This window comes from Triplophysa rosa, linkage group LG14 (assembly GCF_024868665.1).
Source record: "Triplophysa rosa linkage group LG14, Trosa_1v2, whole genome shotgun sequence".
Classification (NCBI taxonomy): Eukaryota; Metazoa; Chordata; class Actinopteri; order Cypriniformes; family Nemacheilidae; genus Triplophysa; species Triplophysa rosa.
The window spans coordinates 22,826,227-22,845,270 of record NC_079903.1 but is presented as its reverse complement, the minus strand read 5'-3'; the positions used below and the strand labels follow the sequence as shown (position 1 = coordinate 22,845,270).

General features: G+C 39.2%; 1 protein-coding gene across 1 annotated transcript in view; it reads right to left on the bottom strand.

Moving 5' to 3' along the window:
* Positions 1-428: 428 nt before the first annotated feature.
* Positions 429-19,044, bottom strand: part of frem2b (FRAS1 related extracellular matrix 2b) — a 42,643-nt gene continuing 24,027 nt past the window's right edge. The window contains exons 3-6 of the mRNA XM_057350575.1: positions 6,255-6,401; positions 3,017-3,247; positions 862-987; positions 429-712 (exon numbers count right to left, since the gene is read on the bottom strand). Coding sequence (XP_057206558.1) covers positions 429-712; positions 862-987; positions 3,017-3,247; positions 6,255-6,401 — 788 coding nt within the window. The remainder of the gene's footprint in view (positions 713-861; positions 988-3,016; positions 3,248-6,254; positions 6,402-19,044) is intronic.

The window sequence follows — 19,044 nt, the reverse complement described above, 5'->3', positions numbered from 1 at the left end:
GTTTTGTATAAATGTAAGTTTAATTTTCACTTTCAACAACTTCTGATTGCATTTCTATCGAGAAATGAGTATTGTAGTGTTTAAATAAGTGATTAGTTATTGCAAAGACGCTCTCTGTTTATAATTCAAGTAGACGTCAGTCACGCTGCTATCTGTTTCTCTGGGCTGCCTTTGTGCACGAAGTCATGGCGTTCTGCTGCTATTTGTAACCAAACGCTGCCAGCTTTTGTCAACTTTTAAGCCATACAACAGTAATAATTGTGTGATAACCTCATTTCCGGGGCAGAACACGTTTTTTTCTTGTCTTGTCATGCTGTCATTTTTTCCATGGCTGTATACTGTATTTTCTAAAAACAAGTTTAATCCTAAGCTATCGTTTCTTCTTAAGTAATTGTATTTAGATTCCCAAAGGTTCCAAAACACAGTTTTTATAGTCTGACACACAACGGAAGCTTCTCACCATCGTCTGCATCGGGCAGTATGTTGACTCTTGTGGTGAAAAACTCCTGTCCCAGTCGGCCGCCCATGGGCATGCTGAGGGTGACATTAAAGCTTTCCTCTGGCTCATAGAGCGAGTCATCGATGATGGCCACACGGCAGGGCTTCTCTGTCTCGCCTTTATCGAAGCGCAGCACGCTGTGGTGTTCCTCCGGTCGGGAAATGTAGTCAGAATAGGACAACACAGTGGTGGGGACCGTGCCCTTAGCCGTACCTGTTCGGATGAGTGTAAACACAAGAGAAAGCTTTACATTCAGGTTCTCTCAGTAAGAATGTTTCCTCCTCTAAAACCATCAGCGGCCGAGTAACAAGTGCTTGGATCTGTTCCACAGCCGGCTTAAAGTTGTATTCAGTCGTTTGTACCTTGTTGTGTAAAGCAGATCACCATGAGCTCCTGGTTGACATCTCCAGACCTTCGCACAGGAATCAGAAGTTCTCCGATATCTTCCCCAACCGAGTACACCGCTGAAGGGACGAACACTGTGGATTCTAGAGAGAAAATTATTTGATATCAACATTCATGTATATTAAGCAAATCACAAAACATCATGTTTAAAGACATTTTTAAGAATACAAGTTTTAAAAGAGAGAGAAAGCTTCAGCTATGATTCTGACAAGCCACTAAAGTTCAAATGTCATCTTGACCTTTGACGTCCTCAGACAGCAAAGCTGATTGTGTATTTTGAATGCAGGACTGATCTCAAAAGTGCTCAGAATTGTCAAGTAATTGGAGAGAATTCAATACCTCCCTGAGTTTCATGATAAGTCATCCTCAGCTTCTGTCTGTTTGTAGTGCGACCGGTAAAAATGAAAACCCTTTTCAGCAAAGTCGGAGAATATTTTACTCAGCCGGTGGCAAAAGCAATGACAGGAAGCCCAGCAGCGCTGTAAGCATCCAACGCAGCACAACAGTTCATACTACGGGGCATTCAACACTGCACATGCATTTGTAAGTTTATAACATCCGCCGACTTCTCAGTCACCGTGTCAAATAAATGAATCCGCTTCAGTCGTATGCGACGTGACCTTCAGGAAATATTGGAAGGATATGTGGTTGAAGGCCTTATTAAGTAATATCTATCAGATTTAATCAGACTTAACTTTTAAGAATGTGAATGGAGGCAAAAACAAAGACGTTTCTCAAAATATCTTCTTTCGTGTTCCACAGAAGAACGAGTCATATACAGGTGTTCAATGACAGGAGGGTTTTTATTTTTGGGTTAACTATTTCTTTAAAGAACAAATATTACAATGTCCTTAAAATGACATTTCATGCCGTGTGTAATGATGCTGTGTGTGAGTGTAAGCAGTCAAGTTGTGAAGCCGAAAGTGAATGAATAACAAAGTTATTGGCTTGGGAAAAGAGGAGTCAACTCTGAGTCACGCGAACCAGTCGTCTGTCGTTCTAATGCCCTGTTCTAATGGCCTACGCTCCATTTGCGACACTGCACGTGGTAGACCAATCACAGCAGACTAGACCATCTGACCAATCAGATCAGAGGAAAAGAATCACTTGAGAGTCAGTCAAGAAGTGAGGTAATAATAACTGCCTATTATTAGAAAACTAAAGTGTTTTTACAGCGTGTATGTACGTAAACTTGTTGTAGGACACTCCATAAACCAAAGAAGGACCTTAAAAATCCCCAAATATGTATCTTCCATAAGTCAAAAAGAAGCATTAAATGTGTTTAAAACAAATCTGATTTGTTCATCAGCATGAAATGTGCCATGTCCATTTTAAGCCATTAGTCAAACTGAAATGGTTTAAATGAAATGGGGTGTGAGATTGCTTAGCATAGACAATGCGGTGTTAGTCAATAAACTACCGGATAACGTGTCTCGGGTCACTGACTTCAGTAAGCCAGCTCTCACAAAATAAACATTGCTCCTTTCGAAATCATCCGCCGATGCTGCCAAAAACATCCGAGACTCGTCTCGTCTCATCTGTTGTGATGAAGAGGTAACAGGATGTTATTCAGATGTTCTGGAGATATTACGCTATGATTACAGCGTACAGAAGCTTGACAGATGTGAAGACCGCCCCCACCCTCACGCTCTCTCAATCCGCTCACGATTTGTCTCATACTCAAGTTATGTTTATGATGTTTACTGCCTCCAACACCGCACGCTCTGTATGCCCGTCTCTCTCATCTAAACCTCCCAGTTCAGTTCATGGTCTCTTATGGGTTCATCAGGTGTGTTCCATAAGAAAAACATTCATATTTATGTTTTTAATATGTTTCAGGTCTTATTTTGAATAAATCATCAGTGCAGTTTATTCGGAAAAAAAGAAAAAGTGTTTTAATATCCCTTTAAATATGTGAGTCATAAAGTCAGAATAAGTCGTTTCATGTTTCAGTTTTGATATAAAAATATGACATAAACATTTGAGCAATGTTTCTTGAAAGTTTGTTTTAAAAAGTCTGACTTTTCACCGTTCAACTCCCCATACTAAGTTCTGTTGTCATCATAACCCGCTCTCAGCACCTTAAACCTGTTTTCTTTTCTGTGACCTCACCGTCCTCAGGGTCGACAATTTCCACGGTCGCTGCCTCTGGAAACTCCAGCGCACCCATGACAGGCTCTGACAGAACTATCTGGAAGGCCTCGGACTGCTCGTACAGGCTGTCCGACAAGATGCGCACCTTCCAGGTGGCGGTGGTCTGACCCGGGTTAAACTGGACCTGTTTCTGGGCCTTTCCTCTGAAATCTTTGTCCTTTTCAGCAGTGCCATCTTTGGTCCCGATACCTTAAGATTAAACACATAGAATTATGGGTCAATTTGATGTCAAACTAAATATATCTTACATAGCTCATAGCACATTGCTCAAACTGCATATTGCACTGTACTGTTAAGTTTTAAGTTAAATGACTTCATTTCTACCTCTCCTTACATTTATTTCTCTTTTATTTGATTTCTGGTAAATATATACATGATCTTTTTCTTATACTTTCTCTATATTTATTTTAATCTTATATATAAAAAATTTTGCACAGTCCATAGAGTTGGCCAGATTTCATATTACTGCAAGATGTATAGCGTACGTAACTGTTTATGTGAAAAATAAAATCTTGAATCTATAGACGGTTTTATCAGACGCAAGCGCCTGGCCCAAAGATAACTTCCGGTCTGCGTTTGGTTATACTATATTTATAATTATTTTATATTAATGTTAACATGAATATTTTATCATATAGGAGGAGTTGTATTAAATTAAGTTAAAACTACTCAACAGTTACTGATTCTTTGTGGAGGTCTACCGGAAGTGAACCCTTACGAAAAGTAACCATGTTTAAAACCAAACAACACGGTCTTACTACAGTTAAAACAAACAAAAAAACATGGTTAGTGCACGTAGTAAAACCATGGTTACCACAAAATAAATATTTACTGTTTCTAAACCTATACAATAACAAAGTAAGTGAATTGAATACTATGATAAATGCCAATACTGTGGATATTAGCAAAATGAGAAGATGCTAAACTTTAGCTTTGAAGGGTAACACCTCAACTACATAAACTTGACTAAATACAGTACATCCTGTTAAAAAAACTGCTTAAGAGTACAATTCTTTTTTATGTTTAACAGATTTTAATGACAAGAAAATGATTGTCATTTCAACAAACTGCTGCGAGTGTGCTAGCAAATGAAGACCTCTTTCAAAGGATTGGCAAAGTTGTTTATACTGCATCACCTCTTCCGTGCTTCAATAAATCAGAAGAGAGCTTTCTGTTAAAAGCCAATATTGCAACACATGTGACGCAACCATTCTGTAATAAAGGCAGTGTGCCTTCAAAGAGAGCGCTGGGTGTCATTCTGTGGAAGAGAAAGTACTCCGAAAACTAGTCCTTCAACACCACTGAGAAGATGAGACGCTCATCCCAGCGTGACACATAGTCCCACCGGTGGTTATCTTTGACCAGCAGGTCAACGAGGGTTTTATTGTAAAAGTGGTTTCATGGTGGGGAGTCAGTGGGCTCTGTCGGTCTGAGAGCAACCAGAGGTCCAGGCAGGAATCTCAAAGGTCAATAACAAAAATGTAAGAGATTAACATAAGCCATGAATAAATATACAATTTTAAGAAGAGGAAAACATGAAGAAATCGATAGAAACGGACAGGATGAGGAGGGTTACTACGGAAACGTGAACTCTGCTAGTGCTACTGAAGTGCTTTGGCAAAGGAGGAGAAATTGGGTTGCCAAAGGAAAAAAATGTTTGCTTTGAAGCAAACTTCGACGGAAGCCCTTTGATAATGGAGGTAAGTTCTGTCATGTCCTGTCTGCATACGTGCCAATCTAAAATGCAATTATTCTGAGAACATCAGCTCTTGAGAGAAACTGAGGGAGACAGTAAAAGAATCCAAATAATAATTGAATAAAAATCATCATTTCAAAGACTTCCTCATACCTTCATTTCAATACAGGAAGGTTTCTGAGGCCCAGCGAGCAGCAGGCCAGCATCTCAGCATCTCATTTAACTGACAGTCCAAGACCAAACTGAGGTGAGCTCAGGAATACAGGCGTGTGGATGGACATTTCTCTTTATGATGAGAGCTTGTGGGGTTTTCAGTGTGAATCTGTAATCTGAATGCGGATGGCTAACACTGGTTTTCTCATGTCTGGCCCACAGGTAAGTTAGCAAGACTTTATTCGGTAATCATTTTCACACAGTTGCATCAAAATCAAGAAATGTGAAAACCAATGTTTACTTTTATTCAATGTGAAAAATATTAATAAAAGTATTTTTATTTTAATATTTAATTATTTAACGTTTTATATTATATCATTTTTTCTACTGTGCTCAGACACAGAAACAAAAACAAAATAACACAAAAATGAAAAAGTACTATAAGTATTTATATATCGTTGCTGTCCTTCTGAAACCTTGGATGTCCAAATTCGCTGTTTTTTGGGAAATTGAAAAAAACCCAGTGAAAAATATACTGTAAAGGGTGAATTATAATAATGATTTACGGCAAAAAATAAAAATCACAAAATATGGAGCTAAGAGGTTTCAGAAAAACAGCAGCGATATATAAAATAAAAGAATTTGCCATGTGGTTGTATTTTTACCCACCTGCACTCATACGGACTTTTTCACTTTTAAACAAACTAAAAGGGCTAATAAAATGCCCTTGTTACTAAAAATGATGTTGGTCAGCACTAATGTCTGGTCAAGCAGAGAACATAAACACAATCCAGACTGAACTTTGTTAACCAGGTTAACTCCTCTCACTCTGTCTAAGGTTCTCTGAGGGCTTTATTCTGGTTTCCGCTCTCCTCAAGACTCACAGATAAGAAAACAATATGAAACATTGCTACATATGAAGGTTAATACAGAATGATTATAACCTCATCATTTGATTCTTTATGAACATTTGTTCCTCCATTGATTTGTTTTCTGCAGCGATGAGTATGGTAATCTAAACTGTAAACTATGACCTTTCCCAGGAGAGGTCCGGTCTCTGCTGAGCGTGGTTTATCCAGCTTTGCCCTTTTGGGAACAGCAACGGAGACGTGTGGGTGATCTTAATTACACGCTGCACTGCCGTGAGTCAGAGGAATTCTCCATTTCATTAGACATGTGGGCAGCGGCCATGTCACGATGCAAATCAAAGGAGCAAATCTGATGACATGAGGTGCAACATCTACAGAGGTTCAAAAAGTCCAAAACAAAAAAACCTTTCTTAAAAAAACCCGACACAGTTGTTTAACGCTGCATGATGGGAAGGCAAGTATTCTTGACAACACTTACTAACAAACGATGTCTCGCCGAGGTAGCCTCTTCTTCTTAAAGTCACCTCCAGAAACGTCGATTCTTCATCCACCTGATAATACTCCATCTCCAGAGAAATCCAAGCCCAGTTTAGTCTGAACTGTTGGTTTTTTAGCTTGTTGCCACCTACAGAAAAAAATCAGTATTTTACTCAATATTTGTATGTGGTGTCTGTTTTTCTACATATTAGAGTAACCCACTGATAAACCAATAATGTGATCATGTAAAACTTAATTGAAATCAATTGTGATCAAGTTGATAGTGTGACCCACAAAGTTGCTAGACATGTCAAGTTGGTCACTTATGAGGTTTCATGCCAGTTAATGATCCCTTAAAAGGCAGCTGCCCAGGCCCGGCTCACCGGGGAGGGGGCCAGGGTGGGCTTTGCCCACCCTATCAGAAGCTTTGTCCACCCTGCCTCCACCCAAAGCCGTTGAGAGAGAGGATCCATGAACCGCCGTTGCTATGAAAAAACGGTTCCATTGCAGTGAACGGAGTTGGCGCGACTCTCTCTCTCTCAGTGACTCTGCGTCCATCCTGCCCCCACACCACATAACAGCCAATCACAAAATTAATGCGATATTCAAGTCAGCTCCAGATATCTTTCTTAGGCCTGCAGCTGCATAAGTAGGTTACAATTCAAGTAACATTTAGTTCAAACCCCACAGTAATGATATGCAAGATATCAAAAGTTTGCTTTCTGTTTTAAGTTTATCTACGTTGTATACTGTATTGGACCATCTGGATATCAATCCAAGCAAACCCTCACAAACGTTAGACTTTATCCATTTTTAGCAGAAGTATACGAAGGCTTTCTCTTTGAAGTAATAGCTTTAATACGGCCCGCTGAGGTTTAATGGAGCGGACTCCTCCAATTCAGATGGGTATCTTATTCATCTCAACACCAACAGTGTGATATCAGTCAAAATCCCAGATGCGGCGGTGAGGTGGAAGCGCAGGTATAATTGCTTCGTTTCTAATTAAAATAAAAAAGGTTTGTCTGCTTCCTATCTGAGTTAGTCTGTTTTATCGTCGGCGTTTGAAGTGGGATTCAAAGTGAGGGCTTGCTCCTGCGGCATCCCATCCACTTACAATCAGCACTCAAAGACAACCACACACAGACATCAAACACACACACACACACCATTACTCCCGTGAAGGAATGCAAATGTGGACACGCAAACACACATCAGCGTATGAAAAAAACAGACATAAGCATTTAAAAATATACAATATTTCATTTCTAAACCAAAGATATGGATGAGATTATCTTTTGCTCCGGGGCACAAACAATTCTTTATAATAAAATGCTCTCGATTGAGAATGCCCCCAATTAATAGTCATTTCTAGTCTAAAGATCCCATAGGAATGTGCACAAAGTTCGAAAACAATTTTAAAGGACCCTAAAGAATAAGACAGAATAGGAATTCTCTAAGAATCAAATAACATCCGTCGTAGAAAATTCTTAGAGGCTCACCCAGACATAAAGTCTAATATAAATGCTATTGTATATTGAAATGTTTTGCTGCAACAATCTGTTTAAATAGGAAATCACGCACACACACAATGTCCCCTACTGGCCAACACACAAAAATCTCGATCCTATATTGAACACAGTTAAAAATGAAGTGCATGAGAAACTGGTTGGCATGTTACGATAAAGTAAAAGACAGACAGGAAGTAAGTAAAAGAAAGAGACGCCTAATGTTCTGGTTCCTTTGTACCCGCTATCAAGTTAAACTGCGGCTGTTTGCTTTTGGCAACACTAGACAAGTCCTACCCGCCCCTCCTCTCCATCCTCCTCTGCCCAGTTGTCACGCTCGGTAAACCTGTCACGTCCAGCGCACCCCATTTCCCTTTCATTCAAAGAGCGAGACACGCACGTCCCATCGGTTTATAGTTCGCATGAATGTGCGTACCGCGGTACATCAAGGAAATGTGTGTGCCCGCGCGGCACCTGTTCACAGCTTTCTTTGTGTCAGTAATCAATATCACTCGATACATTTTCTTACCCACAAACACATCATTTCAAAGACTTGAAATTGGTTTTGAGAAAGCAACACTTTAGAAAAAACACTGTAAGAATGCTAAAGAGAGCTACATGAATGTCTACCTCTGATCTCACCTGGACCAATACAGATCAACACAAGAGACACTTTTGATACAGCTTTATGTGAAGGGTTTGTGAGAGGAGCTTTTATCAAGCCCGGAGAAAAAAACTACTTCAAACTGAAAGACAATTAGCTCCATGATGGCCTGTCAGAGAGAAGAAACGGACTTAATAAGACTCAGATCTGTCTTTAAAGTCCGACATTTTGCTGAATAATTGGCGTCGTCAACAACTTTTGATGAAAGAGAATTTGAGATTGGCAGAATGCGGCCCGTTGTAAGTGACACGGCGAGTCAACATGTTTCACTTTGGATGTGCAAAGAGTTTAGAAATTGTTTGTAAACTCCAATACGCCTCAACTGGAATTTTCCTCATTCTCCAAAACTGAAAGTACCCTGAAAGAGCCCGTTGGTTGCACAAAATGATTTTACCAGACGTGTTTATTGGTTTTCTCATGTATAAGCCTGCGTGATGGAGCTGTAAGTATACTGTACACTAGAAGAAGTCCATTGAGTTAAGAGTTACATTGTGCCCGTCAGCTTGAAAAACACCAATCCAAAACAAACTAAACTAAACTTAGCCACAAGGACCAAATGCAGAGGTCGAATCTAAAACATGCAACAAAAATACATTTATTCAATTTTCATTACGCCGCAAAACCTAAATGACTAGCAATCACACGCGACCTTTTTCTTTACTCATGCTGTTTTCCTCGACGTGTGAGTTCAAACTGAAAGACCAATAAAGATCGCTTTATTTTAATACTCATAGACGTTACCTAAAAGTCAAACCTATTAAACACACAACAAACACACGATAAGACACATCATCGGCATGTCCTTGTACTAGATCTGGCCCGAAGTTCAGGTATTAGCGGTGAGATTGTGTTTCAGCTGAATAACCCGACTTCAAAGAGATTAAGGAAACCTCCCAGTTAATCTATAACTGAAGGTTGCGTTGTAAAGCGGGGGTTTGTTAACACCAATGGCATCCAATATTTTCTCAAGCTCCCATTTTCTTGAAGCATAATAGGACTAGGTCTGGTGCATTTTGTAGAAACACCTTCAGAAAAGTGGAACCAGTACTCACGCCGCTTTGATAAACAACATCAGAAAAAAAACGTAGGCACACTTCTTCCGGTGAAAAGTTTGAAAACACTCTTTCTTTATTTATTCCACCTTTTAGAATAAAAGTAAACTCATCAAAACTATGAAGTATGGCATAATTGCAACTGTGGGAATTATGATGCAAATAAAAGCATCTGAAATAAATGTTATATTTTAGCATCTTCAAAGAATTTGCTAAATCATTCTCTTGGCATTTTATGATTCAGCGTCTTGAGGTCTCACCTGGGGAAGCTTTATAAACAGTATTGAAGGACTTCCAAATCTATTTAGGCTTGCTTTTCTTCATTGTTTGGCCAAAGTCATCGATTTAAAAAATATTTTTAATGAAAGAAATTGATATGTTGGCACAATAATATTTTTGTCTACAAAAGTCAATTCAAACATTTAAGCATCTACCTTGCGATTAAAAGACCGCTACACAGCCACAGACAAAACTAAGAGACCATTTCAAAATCAATTTTTCTGAACAAATGACTATTTATAGGTGTGTGTTTGGGTAAAATAATCATTTTCATTTCATTCTGTGAACTACTAACAACATTTCTCCCAAATTTCAAATAAAATAGTGTTTCTTTTTGCATTTATTTTCAGACAATGAAAACTGAAGAAACAGTTGAAAATAACAGAAACGATCCTCTGTATTCTTTCAGACCTCAAATACTGCAAAGAAAACAAGTTCAGATTCACTTTTAAGCAACAATATGTGTACATGTATTTAGGAAAAGTTTAAAAAATGATTTTTATGTGATAACCTGGATTTTTATTACAGTTTTCAGTCTTTTACATGGCTGTCGGATGACTTTGTCACTCCTGAGGTTTGATTTTGTTCCAATTCAACATACACTGGACTGGTGTCATGGCTCTGCCTCTATTAGTCATGTTTTCTTGGTCCTGTGGCAGAGCCATGACAAAGCCTTAGGTTTTATGTGAGAAAGCCATGAGTTGTTTACGTTTGTACATCTCATGTGTTTTATCGTGTCTCGTCATTGGCCCCGCCCCTCTCGTTTCATGTATTGCTTCCCTGCCGTGTCTAATGTTTCCCACCTGCCCTGTGTCATTATCCCTCGTTTGACTTGCCTATAAATGCGCTCTTGTTTCATTGTCCTGGTCTCGGTCATTGTACGTTTGTCGTACTTACCCGTGTTTGATGTCTGCCTTACGGTCCATGTACTCCCTGTTTGCTGTGTTCCTGTTTCCCCTGTATTAGTAAGTGTTTAGTTTAGTCTTTGTCAAAGTATTGTCTAGTTTAGTGTTTAGTTAGCCTTGGTCCTGGTGTTTGTATTATTATTTTGTCACCTTGTCGTTTACCCCCTCGTGGGTGTTTTGTTTCTGTCTTTTGTATTTATAATTCAAATCTTGCTTGTTAACCCCTTCACTGCCTGCCTGCATCTGGGTTCTTCTCTCCCCCGAGATCCTTGACAACTGGAATGGCCACAATACATCTAGAAATGCTGATTAAATAACATTTTTGAATGGTCTCTTAATGTTTCCAAAGCTGTATGTACAGACATGTTGAATAAAAGTCCTCTGCTTACACAGATTCTGTCGTTAGTACGGTCTTAACACAGCATGTCCTGTCCATCGGCAGAATATAATGAGCGTGACATCGGCATTTGATTGACAGATTATTATAAAGGAGACGGAGGGCTCCGCTCAGCCTGAGCTGTGCCAACTATGTTCCTCTTGTTTCCTGTGAGCAGCCAGTCTGTCTGCAGACTGCCCTTATTTGGTCACTGTAGAAAGCGAGGGGCCCGCGATGCCCACCATCACTCCCTCGCCATCAGAGACCACTGAGCACAGGATCAGCCTGCTAGGTATCACCATGGAACAGTGGCTTGTCTGTGTCTATTTTAAGAACCAACTGTGGTCACAACGGAAAGACTGTGAATTGTTATTGAACAGGAGAAAATGGATTTCAGGGTGATTTGTGGTCTTGTTGCACAAAAGAAATGAGCATATTCTGTTGATTTTACCTTCTGGTTTAATGTCGGTGTACTTTATTCTCGCTACAGAATACTAGACGTTATTAAATATGTAGATGCCCAGTCATGTTTTCTCATGTTTCTTTTACGTAGCTCAGGAGAATTAAGATCTAAGTTGTTTCATTTGAGTTTCAGCTTTTGTGTCAGATGCGTCTCTTAAATGACACCAAATGAAACAATTAATAAAGTAACCATAGAAAATAAACGTGGCTATAGTATAGCTCACAAAATTGAGTCTTAGAAAAATATGATTAGAAATGTCTGACTACAGATTTGAGCATTATGGCAAAGCCGAACACAGTGTGCGTCACTGTTAAGAACCTCTGACACGTGTGACATTACCAGGGACTGTTTCTCAGGAGAAAAATCTGATGCCTCCCTCTCTTTCTCTCTCTCTCGCTCTTCTTTTCGTTTCCAAATTGCCAGGCAAGGTTGTTGTGGCAACCGTTTCGATGGCAACCATTGCTCACTTCCTGGGTCACAAAAGGTTTTTCATGCACACTTGTGTGGAGGAACAGTCGGGAATCCACTGATTCCGCTCGGCTCATTTACGTGTGGTTCAAGGAGACGGGGAGTGAGAAATAAAGTGTGCTCGCGGGCGGCTAAAGGTCAGTTGAATCTTGGGAGTTGAGCCACGCTCTAGTGACGGCACTTATAATGGCTGGTGAGGCCGTTCCCTTACACGCCGGCTTAAGTCCTCTACCCTCCCAGCCCCCGTTCACAAAGTCTAATGGAATACACTTAGCAGTTAGGGGTTAAATTCTTACTTATTTACATTTGTTTACATTGGACTCTATACCTTTGAGTGTTTCACCATATAGACAAGTGTTTTTTCCTGACGGATTTTCATGCAATGACCAATGAGGTACGCAAAGTTTACATATTTTAAATTTTGACAAGTGGTTAAGTCAATACAGTAACTTATAAAACAGGTTGTAACTGCTTATTTTGATGAGCTGATGTCATGTAAATACATTATAAAATGTAAAATAGTAAGTTGAAATGACCTGTAAAGTCAGTTAAAATGGGCAAATAAGCGCAGACTGAAGCTATCGAACTGAAAAAAGTAAACAACAGACATTTTCATGTTGTGAATAAAAAGAGACGTCTTCCACCATTCAGTGCAGAGTCTCACCCATAAATCCTGTGTATTCAGCTTCACCTCACCTCTCAGCTCCCCGAAGGCTTGGTTTTGTAAAGCATTTTAACATTCTTTGAACATTTTAGAGGACGGACTCACAGGGAGGCAAGCGTTTCCTCCGTTTTTAAGTGTATATTATTCTTATTGCTATCTCACCAGGCAGGAGGAAGTCATGAAGGTCAGTATTCTCTATATGCCTGCAGAACACTGGCACACAAAAACGAAATCCTTTAATTTAGGGTTTAATCCTATTACATTCATACTGCGTTTATAATAGACTTGACACCCAAAGGAGGAACCAGCCTCACTTTCACATTTATGAATCACAAAGGATTTAAATGTACTGTAGGTTAGATGCCCTCCCACTTCCAACATGCTAATATTTATCATGTACAAACACGAGTAATTCTTGCATTTATCTAGTATTTAATTATCGCAAAACCAGGGTGTGTGAGTTTCCCTGCTGCAAGCTGTCTGTCTTTTGTTTCTTTCAGTCTTGCAGTCTTGTTTTTCTCTTATACACACTCATTACATTTTAGGTTTCTAGCATTTCACCCAGCCCACCTGACTGCAATGCCACGCCCACCTAACTGTGCCACCCCGTCCACCTAACTGTGCCATCCTGTCCACCTAACTGTGCCATCCCACCCACCTAACTGTGCCATCCCGCCCACCTAACTGTGCCACCCCGTCCACCTAACTGTGCCACCCCGTCCACCTAACTGTGCCACCCCGTCCACTTGATTGCATTGTCCCACCCACCTGACAGTGTTTGTGGCCTAGTTACTGCAGACAGGGTTGCTGGACAACATGCTTTACTCTGATCATTGTGTGACGTTTGATGTGTATAATGTACTTTTTATTTTGCTGTTGCTTGTAATGCGTTTTAAGCTTGAGAAAAAGTGCTGCATAAGTTAAATATTATTATTATTATTATTAATAATCATTTATACAGTGACTTGTAACCAATTGCCATACATAAAATCAAAGTTACTGCTCTCTTATTGATGCAACAATAAAAAACGCTTATTGGATTACAGTGTTACAGAACTGATAGTTATGCGCCATTTACAAAGAACACAAATTGAAAAGTTCTTTGAGTAAAAGAAACGTTTTCTCTCCTTCCTTACCCTGTGGTTTTCTATAAAGGCAGGAAAAGGCAGTGTCATTCCAAAGCACCAAGGTCAGGTCTTATCCCTGACCACAGCTCGTTATAAAAAGAGGATTAGAGCGAAGGCTCGGATGGACACAGAATTATTTAACAATACTGTCTTTCACTGCTTTCTGATTGAAAAGTCGCCTCACAAACCGTTTCTTGGGGATCAAGCAAGTGTTTGACTACATGTAAGCGATAGAATGTAATCCACATTACTGGATCTAAACTCTCCTGCTCTTAAAAAATGAAAGTCAGTTTTTACCATCTTCAGTTTCACATCAGGATAGGTAACATATAATCCCATATGATGTCTCTCCAATATTATAATCCAAAAAAATGGATCATTCTTTCCTACGGTACGAATTTTGCAATAAAGGTATTAGAACTTGCAGGTTTTTTAGAACGTGAGCATCATTGTCAAACAGCGTGTTTGCCATTTGCAATGGTACCGATAGGATGAACTAATCAGCCAATGGAAACATGCAGCAAAAATATAACGCAGCAGCTGCTTTGCAACAATGCAAAAGAAGAGCGATAGAAATAAAACTGAAATGAAATTCCTCTTCACCTACTGAGCAGTTTAATTACAACTTTAGTGGAAGCTTTCTTGTGATGTAGAAAACACAAATGGCAATGAAAACAACAACAATGTGATCTTGCAGCACACATGAAGGTCACCGTCGATTAAATATTGAAAGTTTCTCGCACATTAGCTAAGGGACTAACAAGGGGGTGTCGTTACCTGGGTAACCTTAATGGGTGGCACTAGGGGTGAGCTTCAGGGGCTTAAAGGGATAGTCACCCAAAAATGAAAACTCATTCATTATTTATTCACCTTCATGTCATTCCAAAGCTGTAAGACTTTCTTTGTTCTGCAAAACATACAAAAGATATTTTGAAGAACGCTGGAGACCAAACAACACTGGTCCCCATTGACTTCCACTGTACTCACACAAAACCACTGAGACATTTCTCAAAATATCTTCTTTTGTGTTACACAGACGAAAGACTCATATACAGGTTTTGAAAGACACAAGGGTGAATAAACGATGAGAGAAATTTTATTTTAGATCAACGATCCCTTTCAGCCCTCAATGTTTTTCTATCACTTTGACTTTTACATGCCTGTTCATTTTAATCATTTAAGTCCTTCATAAGGTGCAAATTGTCATTTACATCCTAAAACCTTGATCCATTTAGTGTTTTATGAACTGTCTTATATTCCAATATTTAATCAAAGGATAATTCCAAATGCTTTCAAAGAAATAAGAGCTAACCCTGAAAATCCACCGTGCATTGATCTGCCCTGATGCAAGACTTGTGAGACAATACTAGCATGTCTGTATTCAATTATTTAATATTTTTCAGCCAATGTACACAAGCTGGACATCATAGCCTTAAGCTTCATCAATCTCAAAAACATCTCACTTTTAAGTTGACAAGTAGCAAGTTCGCTACAGAAAAGCACTGCCAAAAAGCACACTACATGGAGTACTAAACGAAAAAAAGCACTCCGTTTCTCCCTAATGTTGCACAAGAGCGAATCTCAATGGGACTCAAGAGGAGGCTGGTATGGGGCCAGATTGAGAACACTGAGAGCGTAAAAACAACACGGCCATGTAATGATTCAGGATGAGAAGGACGTGGCAAAAGAAGTGGCACTGTGTTTTTTCTTGACTCAATGCGCAGTGTTTGCTGGCTCGCCGGGCAGAATAATGACAGCTTGTTTGCAGAAAGGCGTAAGTGCGGGGACACGGTGAATAAAAACTGGGCCCGACCCTCGAGCCTCATGCTAATAGCTCACAGGTTGTATGTGGCGAGCTGTACTTGTGTGAACAGCGTTACTCCTTTGTTCGTGTTTTGTTGATTAACAAATTTGTTTTTGAACAAATCCAAAAAGATATTTTGAAGAATGTAGGTAACCAAACACTGGACCCCATTGACTTCCATTGTATGGACACAAACCACTAAGACATTTTCTCAAAATATCTTCTCTTGTGTTCCACAGGAAATAAAGTCAACAGGTTTTGAATGCCATGAGGGTGAATAAATGATGACAGATTTGTTATTTGTGGGTGAACTATCCCTTTAAGGGTGTGACCGCATTTTTTGCCATTCATGAATGACACAAGACTTTTCTGGAGTAGATTTGTAGATACTAAAATGTTAAAAATGATAATAAACTTGTTCTCACTGTAACCGTGCCCATAAAGACATTTGGGTCACCATACAAGTCAGTGAGCGAATATTTTGTTGATTCAAAAGATTAGATTCACTGCAATAAACCAAACTCCCTATCACTAACTTGTCACAAAATCTTTTCTCAAAAAGAAAGACTTCTCGTATAAATTAGAGAGAGAATGCCAATTAGTGCAGTCTGAAACAGCTTTCGACTTGTCAAACATATGAAAGAAAGAGAACGGCATGTGATGATAACTGTGTGTGTGATGAAAACTCATCCCTCCATAAACACTATTTATATATGCAAATGTTTTTACAAATGTGTGTGAACCCTAATTGACATGCAATACAATGTTTCATGAGAGCTAATGATAACCTGTTATTGCTATCTGCAGTCAAAATGCATATTTATGCTCTTATACTTTGTTTTTTATTTCAGTTAATGAATTGCAAAACAACCCAACGTACTGAATATCCAACAGCCTCTTCTTTTACCAGCCCTGTCTTCTAACCCCGAGCGCAGTTTTCTAAACAACATTTCCAGCGGTCTATCACATCTACTTTCAGTCTTACTTTAGAGGCTGAAAAAACATTTAAATGAAACCGACAAAGCCTGCGTTAAATCAGTATAAGCCGAGTTTATTCCCTGTCTGCCCTAAAACTCCACCCAACAACCCATTCATCTCTCTCTACCAAACACCTTGCGTGAAACCAAACGGAGGTCTCAGTTTCTAGAAGCGGTCAATAGATATAGAAATAAAGCACAGGATTAGATCTCTGGCGGTGTAATACCTTACTGCACTCACATACTGAAAAGAAGCAAAGAAATGCATGACAACAGCTTGGAGAGTAGTTATAAGTGAGGACGATGGTTGGATGTAACAGAATTAGGCTTGTACAATCATTTTAAATTTGGACGATTTGCAGGGTAACCTGAGCAATTACTAAATTTAGTCACAAAATATATATAGGGCCATATGATTTTATTTAAAGTCATACTTACCTTTAATAAAATGACTTTATTAAAGTAAATGTTGTCATGATGACCCACGTGTTTCGAAATGAACCAGCACAAGACAGAAAACACAAGGGCATTATAAAGGGGATAAATCAAGAGGGGAACAGGTGCAGGGCATGAACTAATTAACGATCAATAATGAGGAAACGAGAGGGCGGGAACAGAGACGAGAGAGTGTATGGCAAGCCATAAGAGCCAAAAATGCCTCTCTCCACATTAAACATGAGGTTCTGTCATGATTCTGCCTCCTCATGTCATGTCTTTCTTGGTCTGGTGGCAGAACCATGACAAATGTACTCTCAAATAAAAAAAATCTTACATTTAAGTAGGTGTTAAAAAACTAAAGAAAAAAACAGAAAATGCACTGGAGAGATGCTGGTTTATATTAACATAGTTGTGCATTACGCCATATTTTTTATGGATTTTTCAATAAGGTTCAAAAACACTGTAGTATCTAGGTGTCTCACTAGAGTTAATGAGTAAATGCTATAGTATACTGAAGTATTTTTCATGTGCGCAAAAATATTACTATTGTAAGGTAAAAAAACGGAAAACACAGAATCCAGAAAAATTAAAATGGAAAAATGAAATATTTTGAAGATCATTGACTCAAGACATTTTATTACTGTGGCAGAGAAAAGCACTGAACATTGACATTTTATAAATTGGCTTTAGAAGTGAGTATATTGTTTATTTTCATATTTTTAAAAATCAAAAAATGAAAAATAATTTATTCACCCCCATGTCATTCCAAACCTGTACAAAAGATATTTTGAAGAATGCTGATAACCAAACCACATTGGCCCCCATTGACTTCCATTGTATAGGACTTAGACATTTCTCAAAATATCTTCTTTTGTGTCATATTAATATTTTACAAGAGGGTGAAGAGGGTGAATAAACGACAGAATTTTTATTTCTGTAAACTATCCCTCCAAATTGACATTCTAAAATCCAATATTACAGGGTACCGAACCCAACTTCAACCGACATTTACCCATTTAGCCTTAACTGTGTTCCTGCAGAGACGTGAAATGCCAGTTCAAACAGAAACACCACTTCTGCGTTGTGTGGTGCCACACTGATGCATTCTGGGACGTCTGTGACCTTTTCACTGAACAGTAGTGATCTGAGTGCCATTTCTAAAAAGAGCACTTCACTTTAGAGGCTGTGAGAAGTGGACAGGCGGCACAGCTGGATGAAACAACAGAATGAAATGGGCTGTGAATAAGGGGAAGATCATTTTACCACAACCCTTTGGTGTAGCTGCGAAAAAGTAGAGCTATGTTAGAGGTAGGCAAGTTTCGGTGAGATGAAGGCTTTTATGTGGACAGAAAGGTGTAGTGAACAAACACCACAGTGTATGTAAAATGTGCATAACCAAAACTAAAATAATGATCTCAAAGGACCAGTGTATGAAATTTAGCGGCATCTAGCGGTGAGGTTGTGAATTGCAACCAACGGCTCACTCCACCCCTCCCTTATGAAGCACTACGGTGGCTGACACAGAACTAAGATTTCGTCACGTTTTCGCTTCTTTGCTGAAGGAAATAACGTATTTACGGGACGCGCGCTGTTTGTCCCATTAGGGCTACTGTAGAAACAACATGGAGAATTATATGTAAGGGGACCCGCGGTGTATGTAGATAGAAATAAAAACCTAACGCTTCATTATGTAAGGTCTTTATACACCTCTGAAGACATAGTTCTGTACATTATATTGCATTTCTGTCAATAGATCCTGCAAAAAAACCACACACTGGACCTTTAAAATCTGCATTAAAGTAAATCTCATGGTTATGTAAACTAGGGCCACATTCACAAACCAAAGCTAATGAGCAATGCAACACTTCCTACATCAATACGGTACCATCCTGAATTACAACATGGACAAGTGGAAGCACTAATGCAGACGGACATGTTAAACTCTCAAACAAGACAAGTTCTCAAACAGACCAAGCTCCAACAACATGTAAAAACACATAAATCAAGTGATTTACGAAAAAGCAAAAAACCAAAGGCATGCCGAAGCCTCCACGTATGTTTATGCGCTA